At 39.9% G+C, this 19,217-nt stretch overlaps 1 protein-coding gene across 12 annotated transcripts in view; it reads left to right on the top strand.

Annotated features, from left to right (window-relative positions):
- The window catches only part of NBEA (neurobeachin), an 823,962-nt gene that overhangs the window by 430,598 nt on the left and 374,147 nt on the right, over positions 1–19,217 (top strand). For all 12 annotated transcript variants that reach the window (XM_065581345.1, XM_065581343.1, XM_065581347.1 and 9 more), the window contains one exon: positions 1,377–1,441. In XM_065581345.1, coding sequence (XP_065437417.1) covers positions 1,377–1,441 — 65 coding nt within the window. The remainder of the gene's footprint in view (positions 1–1,376; positions 1,442–19,217) is intronic.

Below are 19,217 nucleotides of genomic sequence, written 5' to 3'. Positions count from 1 at the left end.
GTTTAGTTTGGAAAAGAGGAAATTAAGGGGGGATATGATAGTTGTCTTCAACTACTTGAAAGGCTGCCATAAGAAAGATGTAGACAAATTGTTCTCTCTTTCCACAGAGGGCAGGCAATGGGTTCAAACTAGAGCATAGCAGATTTAGATTAAATCTCAGGAAAAACTTTCCTAAATGTAAAACCAGGAGGACAGTGGAACAAACTGTCCAGGGAAGTCATGGAAGCTCCTTCACTGGAGATTTTCAAAAAGAGGCTGAATAGCCATCTGTCTTGGGTTGTTTAGACACAACAAATCTTGAATATTGATAGGATGTTAGACTAGATGAACACTGTGATCCCTTCTAACCCTGCGGTTCTATGATTCTATGACCTCTATCCCTTGAACTAAGAGTAGATGGTAGCAGTAATAATCTTATGTGTGGATCAGCCAACAAAGAGGGATGTGACACATCTCTTTTTGTTAAACAGCGGAGGAATGTTGGGAATCAGGAATCCAGTTTTCTGTTGCTGGCTCTGGAGGGGCCTTTTGTCCAGTAGTTACAGACAGCCACAGACAAAGAAATGTCTGAAATTCTGAAAGACACTGTGACTATGTTGATAAGATTTGCCGTATTAGAGACTTATATCAGTACCAATTGCACAAGAAGTGACTTTGTGCAACTTCTGTTACTTTATTTGTAAGATAGGTGGATGAAAGTTGATCACTTCCCAAGGCTGAGGCATTAGGCCTTGCTCAGTAATGAAGACTATGATAGGCACCGAATTAATGTCAGCCAATGGAAGGGCTGAAACTAAGGGTTTATTGATATAAATACTTAGTTTGCAGTGAGATGGGGTATAAATCTATCCCATACTAACTTGCTGCACACTAAATGTGCATTTGGACTTTGCTACCACACACAAAAGTTCCCTAATGCACTTTAATCTATTCCCATTTCAAAGCAGGGTAGATCATAGCACACATGGGAAATTTTCGTTCTAAGCAAAAAGCAGATTTGACAGTAGGATGAGTTGAGCTCTTGCTCTCTTATCTTAGCAGAGACTTCATTTGTGTTCTTGATCTGGTTTTATGGTATTCTTTTGAACCCTTCCATTTACTGGCATTAGAAACTTGCATATCTTTAAAATGTTATGTACTTCAGCATACTATTTCAGTTAATTGTTATATTGGCTGCTCGTCTACCACTGATAGAATTTCAGTAATTATGTTATAGAAGTACGAAGGTGTATTTTAAAAGACAAAGCATATGGTGGGCAGACAATCCCATGCAAAATGTTGATCAGATAATCCTCCGACACTCATCAAGGTCAAATTCAGGCTTCCTGTTAAAATCCCTTGCTGCTTTTTAAACATGGTATGTTTTTTCCCTTTAGGAATGGCAGAATTCTATTCAGAAGAATGCAGGACTTGCGTTTATTGAGCTCATCAATGAAGGAAGGTAATTAATTTTAAAGCTTTTGGACAAGTAGTCATTTTGCATTTCATTCCATTGGGTGATGCTACTGTCTCACCATCTGCTCCAGAAAGACTTGAGAAAAGGCCATTTTAATTAAAATAAATTTACTGCACAAATACTGTGCAAAGCAAATATTTAATTTAGTAAGGTATAAAATGTTAAACTCTTATTAATTGACTGAAAACACCCTGTGTGCTGTGTAAAGGTTTGAGGTTTATTTGAGATTTGAGCCATTATCCTACTGAGTAGCAAGGTTGTTTTACACAGAGGATCTAGGGAGCCCAATCTGTAAACCCATCTGCCACTCCATCTGTTTTAGGAGCACAGTATTCATTGTGCAGATGCACTTCCTTATACTCTCAGTTCATGAGAAATTATTTTATCTAGACTACTTGATGCTGTCTAAGGTAGTACATAAAACAGATTGAACATCAAGTTTATGTGAGCTACCTAGTTTTACAAGCAGTTAGGCTACTTTATTAACACTAGAGTAATTTTAATGTTACTTTGGTCTGTGTCTGCTTTTATCTTTTGTTCTGTGCCATCATTTTTCAATACTCTCTGTCCAGCCAGCTGAGCCATAATGGTGCACTCTTTGGCTTAGCTGGCAGAAGATATTTCAAAGCAGATGTAGTCATCACCTCCATTGCTTGTATAGCTTCTATTGGCCAGGGAGTAGAAGCCTTTTAAACTTAGATGTCTTTGATGGTATTATAGGTGGTGCTGAACAAAAAGCTTCATAATAATACACTTGTTGAAGATTTTTTTGCCGGTTTGTTTTATAGTTTCATTTTTACTGGTAGTATGACATTAACAATACAGAAACATCAAATCTTCCCTTGTTGAAATGTTATCTCTATTGATGGAGCATAATTATTTTGGTCTAATTGTATGATATACTCATATGCTGTTCAGTCGTACATTCTTGTCATGGGATGACTAATAAACATAGTAAAAATAATGCAGTAAACAGCTCTATCTAGAAACTAAGTTTACACACTTGAGCTAGTCTTTCAGTTGGTGTAAATGTTAAATAATAATAAACTGTACAGTAAACTTGGTTTCTATAGTTTTTGTCCAAATTTCTTGGCTTGTCTCCCATGGTTTTTAAACATAACCATTTTAGCTGGAAAACTCACTCACATTTTTTTTTGTTTTGTTTACAGCATCATCATCTGATAGTAAAATTAGATCTGATTATTGCACATTCGTTGATAAAATGACAGTGCTGAACAAATTTCAAAACTGCATTTTTTAAGTTCATATGTAATAACCGTGAAATATCAGTGGGCTGTGTACATCCATCTAGCAGTAACCTTCAAAGCAAAAGGAGCAGTATTAAAGAACTTGCTCTTTAGGTCCAACCAAATGAATGCCTAAACAAACTATCTGTAGGTACATCTTCTTCCACATATTTTTGTCAAAGGCATGTTTCAGAATATGTGGGTGAGTGTGTGTGTTACTAGGACACTTGTTCTCCTCCACAGTTAGCAGATCAGTTTTTAATTTACCCTTCTGGGGATAAAGATAACAATCCTTTAAGTGGAAATTGTTATAAATATTTATTCTACTTAATAGCTAAACTTGTGAATGTGATTCATCAATCATAGCTAGAGAATGTGATTGTGCAGTTGTCAACAATTAACAGGACATAAACAGTTGATGAATGTGCAGCTGAATTAAAGTGCTCCCTAGGACAGCCTGAAATTATAAACTGGATCATTTAAAGGAATCTAACAAAGGATCTTTATAATTAAAACAAAGCACGGTTAATGGGATGTAAAATTGCATATAATCACTATCCAATAATGACTGGATTTTAAATTATTAAAGTGCAAAATGAAGACTAAGAATAGTTAAAAAGTCTGAATTAGATTGTGAATGATCTATTTAATAAATCAACAGTTTCACCAAAATAAACCCTGTCTAGCTCATCTTTTTTTAACAAAATTAAAAATACAAGGGAAGTAGTTCATAATTTTTCATCATTCAGTCTTACACCTTCAGGTTTTAAAATATGGATGTTATTAAAAGGTTTCCTAATTTTGATTTCCTGTTTCTTGTTTCTGCATCAAAACATTTGTGCACCATTGTTATCTTTAATGACTTCACTGGAAATATAATGAAACAAGATTTTTCATTATAATAATTAGTTTGGACTCCTAAAATAAAAACAGATTGCCCACATTCCTGTTGCTTGGGTTTTGATAAATAGTGTCCTGTTTTTAAATAATATGTATAGGTATATTTGTATTTTAGCTTACTCACAGTAGTGTTGTGCTATAGATAGCTGAACCGCTTCTATTTGTGTAGTCATGATTTACATGACTTTCTGGCACTATTTTCCAGTTTTAGGAACATGGGATTACTACCCAGGTACTCCTGAGTTTATTTCTGATTCTGTTGCTGACTCCCTCTCTAACCTTAGACAAGTTACATTACCTCTGTCTCAGTTTTCCCATGTGTAAAATTGAGATAATACTTACCTACCTCAAAGGGCTATTATGAGGATTAGTTCATGGTTGACAATTAAAATTTAAAAGTTGCATAATTGCTAAGTATTATTCATAGGCACTATTTTTGTAGTTTTCAGTATAAAAAGAGCTTCTGGTTATAACATAAATTTAATATTTGCAAGACAAATTTCTAGGAAAATTCCATTAAATATCAATTTGTACATTGCCACTGCAAAATTTTTCAGTCCTTAGAATCATAGAAAGGTAGGGCTGTAAAGACCTTGAAACGTCATCAAGGTGCTGAGGCAAGGCTAAGTACACCTAGACCATCCCTGACATGTGTTTATCCAACCTGTTGTTAAAACCTCCAATGATGGGGATTCCACAGCCTCCCTTGGAAGCCTACTCCAGAGCTTAACTACTCTTATAGTTAGAAAGTTTTCCCTAATATCTAACCTAAATCTCCCTGCTGCAGATTAAACCAACTATTCCTTGGTCTGTCTTCAGTGGACAAGGAGAATAACTGATCATCATCTTCTTTATACAGCCCTTAACACCTTGGAAGACTATCAGGTCCCCCCCACCGTCTCCTTTTCTTAGGACTAAACATCCACAGTTTTTTTTTTTTAACTTTTCTTCATAGGTCAGGTTTTCTAAATCTTCTATCATTTTTGTTGCTCTCCTTTGGAATCTCTCCAATTTGCCCATGTGTCCTAAAGTTTGGCACCCAGAATTGGGCACAGTATTCCAGCCATCAATCCTCACCATTGCTGAGTAGAGCAGGACAATTATCTTCCATGTCTTAGGGCTTGTCTACACTACCTGCTGGATTGGCGGGCAGCGAACGATCCAGCGGGGGTCGATTTATCGCTGAGCACTCTCCCGTCGACTCCAGTACTCCACCAGAATGAGGAGCGCAAGCGGAGTCGACAGGAGAGCATCAGCTGTTGACTTCTCAGTGAAGACACCGCGGTAAGTAGATCTAAGTACGTCGATTTCAGCTACACTATTCATGTATCTTAGATCGACCCCGCGTGGTAGTGTAGACATGCCCTTATATACAACACTCTGGATAATGCACCTCTGAATGTTATTAGCCTTTTTTGCAACTGCATCACATTGTTGACTCATATTCAATTTGTGATCCGCTGCAATCCCCAGAGACTTTTCAGCAGTACTACTACCTCCTAGTCAATTATTCCCCATTTTGTAGTTGTGCATTTGATTGTAAAGTATCAGCTTCATGCATGCCTCTTTAATCCATTTCACATTGGGAATATGTAGAGTTGATGGTACTAGTCTCACAAATCAAGAACCCCATTAATAGTTGTTATATCATTCCCTGAAAATTAGGATTTCAAATGTCCATTTATTTGCCGAAATATACGTGTAAAATTATTTGGAAATTCATTGGTTCAGAGCAAATTAATGATAGCCAATAATGAAAGTGATGAAACTTTTTACCAATGATACACAGTACATACCAGTGAAAAGTATTTAGCACAAAAAATTGTAAGTAGTCTTTTGATGACCTTAAGAAAACCATAGTTCAATCAAAAGTATTTATCTGTACTATTCTTCTTTTGAGTATGTATAAATGTTGAACTCACTATAGGTGCATGTGCACCTCATGAATGCGATAGAGGAGCTTTTTTAGTAGCAGTCTCCATCCAGGCTGGGCATCATCTTGTGCCACCTTTTGCTCCCATATGAAGTCAGAAAGAATGGGATATTCGCAACCCTCCTTCATTTCCTTCTTACTGCCCCTGGCAGCAAGATGGAAACTGGTGAGTATCCAACCTGCTAATTTTTAGCTCAGGCTAAATTTCTTCAAAACCTTCCAAACTCTTTATTGACTTCTGTGAACTAATCTGACATGTCTGGATATAACGCTATTGGTCAGACAACCCCCTCCCCATACACCACCTCATATAGAGCCCCTTGTAGTGGGCTCCTTAACATGGTGGACCAAAACCTGAAGGCTTCAAGCCATGTCCATCCTGTGATGAACTTATTCCCTTGAAGGCTAGAGACAGTAAGTGTCTCTTCTGCCTGGGAGAATTGCATATTCCAAGCAGATGTTCAGTGTGCTTATCCTTCTCTACTAGAATGCACAAGTCATGAAGCTAAAATCCATGAGTGGCTGGCTATAGCAACCATGCAGTGTAACTAAGAGTAATTTACATGCTGAAGGCTGTGTGAGAGCAAATCAGGAGTGGTTGCTTACACCGCAAAGCAGTGTAAAAAGCACCCCAGATTGGAGAACTGAGGAGACACAACTATTCAATGGTTCAGATGTACCCTGGGTGATGTCACAACTCCTTGTTCGACAGAATAGAGCGAGGCACTCTTACACCAATATCAAGCCAACAAAAGCCCTGTAACTGCAATGCCATTGCTTGACTAAAACATCAGGTGCCAAGTCCACAAACAACTTTGCTGTGCACTAAATCAACACCAGGTGTCTTCACCCCTTTCTGTCCCCTACATAGTAGATGAAGTGGACCAAGGGTCTTTCCAACACTATATCCAGAAAATAGGGAGGAAAGGACAGACTGTATCCAGAATTCTTGAAGAACTTGGTCCATAGGCAAGAAAGCGGCTGGCAGGCTTCTTCGGCAACATCCACTCTTCTAATATAATACTAAAAGAGTGGAAGGTAGTCAAGTTTATAGTCATTTTAAGCCCAGAAAAGAGGTCACTGACCCAAAAAGCTACCAGCCCATCTCCCTCCTTACCAATTGCTATAAACTGTTGGAGTAGCTCCTACTTTTAAAGATACAGCTGACACTGGAGTAACTGGTCCTCAAAGAGCAGGCTGGATTTAGAACTGGTCGCAACTGCAGTGACCTTAACCAGCTACATAGAATCTGATTACCAGTGACAATTACAAACATCAGCATTCATGGACCTTTTTTTCTGAATAAAATACTGTATGGCGCAAAGGTCTCATGCTGAAGTTATCATTAGCTTTCCCATGCGAATCAACCATCAGACTCATCACCTAGATGCTGAATAACAGAAGATTTACCATACACCTTAGCACATCTGCCAGTAAATCACGGAGATTGAACAACAGCCTCCTACAGGGATATGTATTAGCACCTGCATTGTTTAATCTCTGTACCAGTCACATCATCTTATAAATTCATCTCTGCAAATGACATTGCACTAACTACACAAGTGTCCTCTCTGAAGGCCACAGAAAAAGTCATGAACAACGGCCTCCAGACACTTTAGATGTATTTCTAAGCTTGGCAAGTGAAACCCAATGCTTCAAAAATACTTGTCTCTGCCTTCCACTTGAGTAACCCATGAAGCCAAAGTGCCTCTGAAAGTGGACTTTTGTGGTCTGCCTCTTTCGTGTGCCCACAATCCACAGTACATTGGAGTTACTTGCAATCAGACACTGAGCTGTAGTCAACACCTAAAGAAGATAAAGACAAGGATTAACATCATCCAGAAACTTGCTAGCACATGCTGGGGATATGATGCACACACACTTCAAACGTCAATTCAAGCTAGGCTCTTGCCAACAGTGGAATATTGTGCACCAATTTAGTGCAACAGCCCACATGCTAATCTTGTTGACAATAAAATTAATGCCATGCTTAGAAATGTTTACTGGCTTTCTCAAATCAGCGCCAATATTGTGGCTTCTAGTTTTGGCAGGCTTACACCTGCCAACATCAAGTGAGACAATGGTGTGATCCAGGAGTACAAGAAGATTCTGGTTTCTCTGGACCTGCTTATACAAGATCTCAATTCACTGCCACCCTCCTAACTCAGATCCAGGACACGTTTCTGGATACACACACCAACATTACAGGACAATAGAAAGGATGCCAGCACTTACTGGCTTGAATCAGGAGGCCTCTTGTGACATCCCAAACAAAGACTTGATTGACAAGCCAATGAAAGGAGTACAGAGAAGCCAGAATCCCAGGACCATTGGACTGCATTTAACTGCATTCAAACAATGCACAGAAGGTGTGGAATTTCCTCCACAAATGGAAAATCTAAGAATTGCCAAATTGTGACGGTGGTGAGGTACAAACCATGTAACACATCATGGACAACTGCCCCATTCATGCTAGCAGTGGTGGCACCAGGGGGAGCCATCTAGTTAATCCAGAAGTATTAGAATGACTTTTGAAACTCAATTATGATCTCAGCCCATTGCTTTTCAAATGCCATACAAAAAGATGATGATTGCTGGATAAAGTGGTGTCTCCAGCATCAGTACAGGCATTGGATGTATTTAAAGTGGTCCAGGAGCTCCTTGTGAGGATTGCTGAGACCCCAGAGATAAAGACTTTTTGGTTATATCAGGGAAATCCCACAAGCAGTGTGACATACTGTCAGCTTCTGGTCAATCAGGATTACTCTCCCTATTGATGAGGAATTGCTAGATCCAGCTAAAATCCCTATGGCAGATGTGAGCCACTATAATACCAATAGCAAAATGAATCAAGAAATGGTACTAGGTTCCCCCTTTAGGGTTTGAGTACTTCTGCACTCATGCCAATCCAGGCCCTTTGTTTGTGTCAGCTGTACAAGAGAAATCAAGGTTGAGCAAAGGTGCACCAAAAGACAAAGTCCCCAAACGAGTGACCTATTTGGGAGGAGGCATACTCCTCAGTTTCACTGCATGTGTCAAACTGCCAGGCTCTGCTAGCCAAGAACGACTTTCTTACATGGGACAAGGTGACATCCTTCTTCGCAGAGCTCTCATGCAGTAGAAGGGACAGCGTAAGGGCATAATTAAGGAAGGCCAAGTGGTGGCTAAGACAACTTTGTAGGCAGTAATGGATGCCTCAGACACCAGAGAAACAGAGTTATCTACTATAAACCTTGTCTTGAACTCAAAGCCTCTCTTTAGGTAATTGTTTAGTTACCCCAGCTCCAGATCATTAAGAACCTAGAAGATAAGGACAAAGATCTTGAAGTAGACATGATATTCTGAAGAGTGGGGACCCAGTGTAATGATCAGAGGACAAGTTTGATATACTCACAGTAGCCTGTGTTTTTGAGGAGCTGAGTTATTGCATTCTGCACTAGTTGTATTTTCCTCCGGATTGATGATTTCATGTCCATACACATTGCACTGCCATAGTCCAAGTCAGGAGATGAGTCATTTATTAATAAGGCACGTCATAAGCTGCGAGGATGCGGTACGGTGTCTTACTCATACATAGATGTTAGCAGTGTCACTGAATTACACATTCTATGTGAGAGCTCAGTATCAGTGAAGAATTTTGGAGCACTTCTAAGCTGGACTAACCTGACTAATTGTGTATTGGCATTTCAAAGCAGAGGAGACTACATGATGGCTCCAAATTCCTTAAAATGTTTTTCTCTGTCAACCAGCATAATCACGGTCTTGGTTGGATTTAGCTTCAGTTTGCTCTTCTTCATCCATGAGTTAAGGTTGCCCTAGCACTGGGCTAGCTTGATGATGATAGCGTTGTTGTATGTTGCAAAAGACAGAGCTGTGTATCAAGTTTGTTGTGGACTGACTGTTTAGAGAGAGATTAGAGACACAAGGTGGGTGAGGTAATGTCTTTTATTGGGCCAACTTCTGTTGGTGAGATACAAAAGCTTTCAAGCTTACATAGAACTCTCTGTAAGCTCCAAAGTTTGTCTAAGTTGCATCTTGGCAGATCTCAGCAATGAGCATCTGATAAAAGTACATCTGTTCCTCTGGACAAGTAAGCAGGCAGGTCTCCAGGAATGGGGACACGGAGCGGGATATTAGCTAAACTATATCAAATGTGCATTCTGTAATACATTTTGACTGTTGCTATTTAGAATTAGGCTGCCTTTTTAACTTATCTGGAACATCCAGACATATTGGGGGACATAATCATAACTATTTTATACAGCAATATAAAAAACTAAGAGTTCTCTTCACTTTCATTCTATGCAAGATATTTACTTGCACGAACTGACTGCAACATAGCGAAACTAAAAAAGAAAATTGATGATTGTGAAAATTCATATCTGAAGACATTATTTGGGTAGGAGGGTTAATGACTACTGTTGCAACCTGACCCAATATGGACACCATTCTCTTGTGAGTAGTCTAACCACATGGTCCTACATGCTTCCAAATCAACTGAGTTTGCGCAAAGTCTATTTACTGTTAATAGCTCTGGGACTCTAAGACTCACTCCCTGGCTCATATCGCTTGCCTGAGTCCTTTTTTGGGCTATGGGATCTGTAATCCAGTGGTTCTAGTCCCTGAAACAAGCACACCAGACTTCCCAAGCTCCCCAGTCACTTGCATACATTTTCCCAGAGTTCAGCGAAGGCTGTGGGCACTCTGGATTTCTAGTTTAACCTCCTTGGGGTCAACTTGGCAGGAAATCAAGGAACACAGACTTAGCAAAGGAATTTCTTAACCACAATGACTTTACTTTTACAAGCACTTGAGTGTTACAGCTCTTTGTAAAACAACAGAGTCCTGAGATGCATCCTCCCCAAGTCTATCTCACCCCTTCTGTGAGTCAGAGTCTGCTGGCGTTTCAGACTGGGCAGAGTTCCTCCTGCCCTCTTGTTCTTGCAAGGCTTTCAGTTCTGATGGTTGCCCCTCTACCACCACCCCTTTTTATGCTTAATCCACCTCTCTGTAGAAAACCCATTGTTCCATGGGTCAGTAGTTGAATCATTCAAAGCTGACAGCCTCAGATTACTGTATTGATAGCTTCAACATACTAGTTAAGCCTCTTTCCTGGGCAGAGCAGCTATCTGGAATGCAATTCAATAAGTCGCCTCCAGAAAGTTTAGACCTGTGTTCAGCATGTAATGCAAAGGGAGTTCACCATAAAAAATGGAGTTCTCAATTTGATACAGATATATCCGACTCTGTCACATCCTTGTCCTTAGTAAAAGCAAGAACTTAAACTAAACAGCCTGCACAGTGTTATGCTCAGTGCAGATAGCCACCATGCTATGAAACAGAGAGGTAATAGTCTGTCTGTCTGTCTCTCTCTCTCTCCAGGAATATTGTACTCAATTCTACTCATCTTTTTACTGAGAAGATATTAACACACTAGAAATTCAAAGAAGAGCAACAGGTTTAGGAGGTTAGAAGAATTAATTTATGAAGAAGGATTAAACAATAGCTACTTAAATTATGACTTGGAGTGGACCTAACTGTCTACAAAATGTAGACATTAGACTTGATTCTGATTAACAGAGAGGAATTAGTTGGAAGCAATTTAGGTGAAAGTGATCATGAAACAGTTTCATTATCCTGAGGAAAGGAAGTAGTGAGAGCTGCAGGATAAAGACAGTGAACTTCAAAATAGAAAACTTTAGCCAAGTCAGAGAACTGGTAGATAAGGTACCATGAGAAGAAAATCTAAGAGAAAAAGGAGTTCAGGAGAGCTGTCAGTTTCTCAAAGAGGCAATATTAAAGGCACAATAGCAAACTACCCTGATGCAAAGGAAAGATAGGAAGACTAATAAGAGGCCAATGTGGTGCTGTCGGGAGCTCTTTAATTACCTGAAAATCAAAGAAGGAATTCTACAAAAAGTAGAAACATGGACAGATTGCTAAGGATGAATGCAAAAGAATGCCATAAGCATGTAGGACAAAATCAGGCTAAGGCACAAAATGAATTTCACCTAACAAGGTACATAAAAGGTACACCTCTACCCTGATATAACGCTGTCCTCGGGAGCCAAAAAATCTTACCATGTTATAGGTGAAATCATGTTATATTGAACTTGCTTTGATCGCTGGAGTGCGCAGCCCCCCCTCCCCCCGAATTCATTTATATCGGGTCGTGTTATATTGGGGTAGAAGTGTAGTAAGTTCTGTAAATACAATATGAGCAAAAGAAAAATAAAGGAAAATGTAGGTCCATTACTTCACAGGGAAGGAGTACTAATAACTGATGACATCAAGAAGACTGAGGTATTTAATGCCTATTTTGCTTCAGTCTTCACTAAAGAGGCTAATTGTGATGAAATACTTAATATTAACATAAACCACAATGTGGAAAGTACAGGTTAAAGCAGAGGTCCCCAAACTGTGGGGTGTGCCCCCTTAAGGGGGGAACGAGGAACATTTGGGGGGAGGGGGTGGGCCAGCCCCCACGGAGGGTAGGAAGGGAGTGCCATCCTGCTCCACTTCTGGCCCTGGCCCTCAAGTTGGGGTCCTGGATGCCGGCTCTGTGCCCAGGGTCTTGGCACTATGCCTGGGTTCTGCGCTCACCCCCAGCTGTTGCCCCAGCCTTGGCAACCTTTACCCCTCTCTGCATCCCTCCTCCCAGTAAGGGGTAAGATGGGGTACAAGGTAAAAAGTTTGGGGACCATTGGGTTAAAGAATATTTAAATAAGTTAAAAGTATTCAAGTTGGCAGAGCCTCATGAAATTTATCCTACGATATTTAAGGAACTACCTGAAGCAATCTCAGAACAGTTAGCGATTATCTTTGAGAATTCATGGAGCATGGGTGAACTCCCACAAGACTGGAGAAGGGCAAATATAGTACCTATCTTTAAAAAGGGGCACAAAGAGGCTGGGGGAATTATACACCAGCCAGTCTACTTGGAAAGATACTGGAAGAAATTATTAAACAGTCAGTTGTAAGCACCTAAAAAGAGGATAAGCAATAGCCAACATGGATTTGTCAAGAACAAATCGCGTCACACCTGATTTCCTTCTTTGACAAGGTTACTGACCTAGTCTATGTGAGTAAGCTAAAGAAGTGATAATCTTGATTTTAGTAAAGCTTTTGACACAGACTCATAAGCAAACTAGGGAAACGTGTTTTAGATTAAATTACTATAAATTGGGTGCATAACTGGTTGAAAGACTACTAAAACAAGTTATCAATGGCTTGCTGTCAAACTGGGAAGGTGTATCTAGTGGGGTTCCACATGTGTGTGTCATGGGTCTAATACAGTACAATATTTTCATTAATGATTTGGATAATGTAGTGGAGAATACGCTTATAAAATTTCCATATGACACCAACCTGGGAGGGGTTGCTAGCACTTTGGAGGACAGGATTAGAAATCAAACAGCCTTGACAAATTGGAGAATGAGTCTGATTTCAACAAGATGAAATTTAATAAAGTGCAAAGTACTTCACATAGGAAGGAAAAACAATGCACAATTACAAAATGGAGAAAAACTGACTAGGCATTAATACTGCTGATAAGGATCCGGGATAATAGTGGATCACAAATAGAATATGAGCCAACAATGTATTGCAGCTGCAAAAAAAGCAAATATAATTCTAATGTGTATTAACAGAAGTGTCATGTAAGAAATGGAAGGTAATTATATTGTTCTATTGAGCACTGGTGAGGCCTCAGCTGGAATATTGTGCCACACTTTAGGACATATGTGGACAAATTGGTGAGCGTCCAGAGGAGAGCAACAAAAATGTTGAAAAGTTTAGAAAATCTGACCTATGAGAAAAGGTTTAAAAAAATGAGCATGTTTAATCTTGAGAAAAGAAGACTGAGAGAGGACCTGATGGCAGTTTTCAAATATATTAAGGGCTGTTATAAAAAAGATGATGCTCAGTCGGTCTCCTTGTTCACCGAAGGTAGGACAAAAAATAATGGGCTTAATCCACAGCAAGGAAGATTTAAATTAGATATTAGGGAAAACTTTCTAACTATAAGGGTAGTTAAGCTCAGGAACAGGCTTCCAAAGGCGGTTGTGGAATCCCCATCATTGGGGGTTTTTAAAAACAGGTTAGACAAACACCTGTCAGGGATGGCCCAAGTATACTTGTTCCTGCCTCAGTGTAGGGGGCTGGACTAGATGATCTCTTGAGGTCCTTCCAGCTGTACAGTTCTGTCATTCTATGAAATATATGTGGGATGTAAATATGTATGGGCAATATATTAGTAAATATACAATAAAGAACAAAGCTGCCTTGTTGTAGAAAGAGAAAATAGATGACTAAATAGTTTTTATTCCATTTCTATGTTCTGTGATTCTATTAAAAGAACAGGAGTACTTGTGGCACCTTAGAGACTAACAAATTTGTTAGTCTCTAAGGTGCCACAAGTACTCCTGTTCTTTTTGCGGATACAGACTAACACGGCTGCTACTCTGAAACCTGTGATTCTATTGTAAGAGATGGAACAAAAATAACTTAGTCTGCTGATCCTCTGTGCTTTATTGAGAGATACCTGGTTTAGGGTGGTATAAAGCAGCAGACTTGTGTCCTGAGTCTGGTGTAGCTTTCAGTGCTGTTGCAGCGCTATTTGCCTTTGTACAAACATGACTAGAAAGTCAGATTCATCACCCTCTTGACACCAAGAGCCTCAGAGCCCAGGTGATGGTCATGGCACAGTTAGTGTTGATGATTGCCAAGTTAGGATTGACTTCCATCCTGTTGAGATCAAAGCTGTTTGCATGCCGGTAATGAGAAGAACTCACCTGAGACCTCAGATAGCCGCTCCACAATAGAGCAGCAGCAAAACAGTGATATCTACTCTGGAAGTTGGCTAGGATAGGTAAGTTTAAGAAGACTCCTTGACTGAATCTCTTCCTCAGGGGAAGAGTCAGGAGATGTACAGGGCATTGACTTGGGAGGGCATCAGGTACAGGTGGTCTTTGATGCTAATGGTATGTAGGTGGAAATGGATGCCTTTGGAATGGATGCCCAGCCTGGTCCTGAAAAAAGCAATTACAACTTCTTCTGTGATGTACAAGGTGTGAGCTCAGGTTTCTTAAATGGTAGGTCATTTGCCTGGTGACAATTAGCTTGCAGTGTGAATGAGTTTCTGACTCTAGTGAATGAATCACCTTAGACTAGATTTTACAAGCAAGCTATGGACTCTTTAAATTGGAGATATATTTTTATCTTAATGAGCCTATCATCCTGCCAACATTTTCCTGTGCTCAGATTCCCTTCCTGATAAGGTTTTTCAATGTTAAAAGTTCTTTTGATTTCTACTTGGAGCAGACTAAAGTCCTTAAAAGGTTTACTAGACTCTTTTATTTTCATTTGACATCTGCTCAATGGGCACTTTTGTCACAAAAATGATCATGTCTAACTAGCTGTCTAACTGTATTTCTTACTATCATACTAAGAGCTGGCAGGCCTTTTTTACAGAAGGTCATATCATGGCTCATACTATCTGAGGCAGTTTGCATTTGATAGCCTTAAGGGATATTCCAATTTATGACATATATAAAGAAACTACCCAGCCCTGCCTATAAACATATGAAGCATCTCAAGACCAGCCTGGTTTGGTCTCTTGATACTGCAGTAGCTGGTTTCAAGGTGCCCAAACTCTCCTAGAGTTTTTTGTTTCTTTTAGAATTGTATATTTCTGAAAATTAACAGTTGAGAGCTGGCAACTCCTGGAGGCTTTGTCTATTAACTCTTATTAGACTCTTTTCATTTACAAAAAATAGTTTTTATGTTAGACAGTGACTTTTGGAACTGCTTTTTGTTATGGTTTATCATAGTTCTTTCTATATTGCGACATGCCTCTTCCCTCCCCCCACAAGCTCTACTTACTCTTAAGAGTGAGAATCCTGCACAGATAGAGGACCTGGTTCTCATTTATACGAAGGCTTCTTTACACCATAGGAACACAGAAATTGCAATACTGAATCTGAGACAAGGGTCATCTAATCCAGCATCCCATACCAGACACTTCAAAGGAAGATGTAAGGACCCCACAGTTGGTACATGTAGGATAATCTGCCTCCCCCCATGCACACACTAGGTTTCATCCTGATCATTAATAGTTAGAGATCATCTTAAACCTGAAGAATGAGGTTTAAACCCTGAAGCATTTGTATTGCTGTCTTCACCTGATTGCTGTGTCATATTTTTCTTGCTGTAAAAGAGTGTTCATGTTACTTTGCAGACAAGATAGTTCAGTCCAAATTCAAGCAATCTACTGCCATGGAAACAGAATAGTGTCTTGGGGGATACAAATGTGATGATTTTTCTGCTTTAATTTCATGTGGTATTATTCATTGAGGATATGATGGTGCTGGGGCAATTTCATGCTACAACTTGTGGGTTTGATTCTTGTCCTTCCTGGACTGTAAAAGACACCAGAAATAACCGGCTCCCTTATAAGGGATATTGTAAGTTTTTCTAGCAGGAAGAGGAGAGGAGGAGGGCACCTTTCCTTCAGTTTTTAAAGAAGCCATTGCAGGCCATATGCACAGTAAATTTACTTTTGATGCTGATAATCTGTGTAACTCCCTACAAGCATCCCATCTCCCATTTTTGGTTAAAGTCACCAAAAAGATTATGTTGGGGCAATTTCTGGCAGTATCTTTATTCTTCAGACTTCCTTTGACCGTGGTCAGTCTGGTGACAGGTCTATATATGGGGTACAAACTGCATTGCTTGCATTTGTGTATGATCTGTGTGTGCATTAATTATGATCTTTTGCTAGCAGCAGATGAAGGTACTGATGACTTTTGATCTGTTGGCAGCCTTTGATGCTGTTTATAATGCAATTTCATTTTTTTTATTTGTGGACAATCTTAGGATCCTGCTGTGATGCTTCCTGGGGGAGCCCAGGGTTGTGAGGCACCTCGCTACCACTTGCATGAGGAAGCCTTGTCTGTCCCTGCCATGTGTCAGCTGCCTGATTCCACTGGTCACAGGCAACACAAGCACTCCCCTCTAGGCCTCGTAGGAGGCGCTGTCACTCTACAGGGTAGTGATAGGCACAGTCCAACATCTGAGCCCTCTGATCATCTCCCTGGAGTGCCCACCCCCTGTTCATTGGACACTCAGCATTCACCAATATGCTGCTTCCAAAGAAACAGTTACACCCCTGCTTTCCACCTCAGGTCACCACTCCCCTTAACTCACAGCACTTAGATGTGTTTATGATTAAATCAAGTATAAGTTTATTTAATAAATAATAGAGATTCAAGTAGTAGGAAGTAGAAATATTGGAAACAAATGATTGTATGTAAAATAAAATCATAATATGCATTCTAGAGCCTTGTCTTAATTAACAAGATCCTCTCGTGTCTAGTAGGGTAGGCTATTGCCCACCAAAATCCTTGCAGTGCTTTACAGCCCGCCTGGCTGTGATTGTTCTTTCATGAGACAAGTACACTGTCTGTTTGCCCTTTAGATGAAGTAGTCATTATATCTCTTTGTACTCCAAGATATACTTCATAAACAGGACACCTCCTGCTGACTGTTTCTTCCTGTAGATTTCCTCTCTTGTATATTCCACAATCACTTAGTTGGCACATGGTTCAGTCTGGAAATAGCCAGGTTGGGTGAAGTATGTAATACACCAGTGACCAGACAGGGAGATAGGTGTCTGCTACCCTCTGCCTGAATGGAACAGCTCTGAGGTGTGTCACCGCCTGGTGACCTGCCTTAACTCCAAGACCTTAAGAACATAATTTGCAATACAGATACATAACTCCTTAAATATCCATCCATACATTTTACAATCATGATGATGACCAGTGGGCTACCAGCTCTCAGTAGAGACTTCACATGCTACCCTCCAGTGAACTATTATGTAGATATCAGACCCAGGTGATTCCTGTAAAACCTTATGCAACCCCAGCTCTCTTGGCGCCAAGGGACCTGAACCATACCAGCTACATTGCTATCTTTATGAGAGACGTCAAATAGTAATTGTAAGCAATTATACTAATGCCACAGGAGTCAGGGACGTCATTTGAGAAAAGTTCAGGGGTCTGGGGGCATACTTGCTTCCCTCTCCCTGCCTCACCTGCTGTGGGGGGAGCAGGGAGGTGATGTGGGTAGACAGTGAGCCAGGGTGGGTGTCTCACCAATGGCTGATGCAGGGCTTGGATCAGGGCATGGCTTGTTCTGTGATTAGTTCTGGCCCAGACTGCTGCTGCTTCCTGTGACAATGTAAGCATTAGGTGACCTACCCCAGCCTGCCCATCAGCACTCCCTGCAGGCTTGGGGGAGACACCACAACCTGGCTACCAGGGAGCTATGAAAAGTTTGGGGTTGTGGGGGGCAACTGCTCCTACTGCTCTGTAGCAAATGATGCCCCTGAGAAGACTCCCCTACGTTGTCACCTCTCTTGTTCAAGTTGTACATTAGGCTGCTGGTTTGGTACGCTGCCGTATATTTAATATGATGACACGCAGTTCTTCATCTCCATCACATCTGATCCAGCTAGAATAGCTGAATGAAATCCACAGTGTCAACATGAATTTGGGATTGGATAAGAGCTAGCGGACTATGATTTAATTCAGACACGAGAGCGATGATGATGTTGTTGCTGCCACCTCTTTGCTGAATGGAAGTGTATTTTGGGGCTTTTTAGGCCAGTTTCCTGTTTGAAGCAGAAATCAGTGACACCAAGTAAAGTATTTTCATAGTTTATTTATTAACTGTACAAAGTCCCATTTCCTTGAATAGAAATGGCAACAAACTTTAAACACAATTCTGTTTTTCAGAAATCTCTGGTAAAGTACCACTGACCTATCCCCTGAAGCAGTTGCCTTGAGCCTCTTTCCCTCTCCAGGAGTCTCACAAAACTGAGACACATCCTCCTTTTTATAAATTGAAAAATACTAATGTAGTAATAACCATGAATAAATCTCACTGCTCTCTGTTCACTCAGGGCTAGATTTTAAAGATATTTAGGCACCTAAAGATGCAAATAGGTACCTAATGAGATTTTCAAAAATGTCAATTCACCGTCCATGGGACAAATATACAAAACTCTCATTGCCTTCAATGAGAGCAAAATTAGGTGAGTATTGAGCACTTTTGAAATTCCCACCCAAAGAGCTTGTCCTAACCATAATAGGGGAAAAGAGAGCATAGTCATTTTTGAAAAAGAGCTCTCAATCTAGGTTTTTTTTTTCAATTATTATGTCATGTAGTGTTGCCAATTCTTGCAATTTTATCATGAGTCTCATGATATTTTTCTTAAATCCCCAGCTACTGGAAACCTCTGATTATGAGAAAATCTGTTTTCATTTAATCTCAGCTTTCATATTTGTAAAAAGTGAGTTTCTAGCCCTCTTGGATGAAGAGAAAAGTTTTAAAATATGACCTGAGTTCACACAAAAAGTTCAAAAACGAAACGCAAATTGGAAAAAATCCAAAATGATTTATGTATTTATTAAGAATCTGATTTTATGGCAGGAGTCTCATGATTATTTGATTTTTGGCAATACTGGTATTCTAACAGTGGTGCATTCAAATAGTTTCAGTTATATCATGTGCATTTTTTTTTTTTGCATTTCTTTGATTTTTGCAGCAGTTCTACATAAAAATAAAAAGACATTGCATCTTATATGCACTGTGGGCATTCAAATTTTAGTTAGCTAGA

This window comes from Chrysemys picta, chromosome 1, assembly GCF_011386835.1.
Source record: "Chrysemys picta bellii isolate R12L10 chromosome 1, ASM1138683v2, whole genome shotgun sequence".
Classification (NCBI taxonomy): Eukaryota; Metazoa; Chordata; order Testudines; family Emydidae; genus Chrysemys; species Chrysemys picta.
This window is presented reverse-complemented; position numbering and strand designations above follow the sequence as displayed.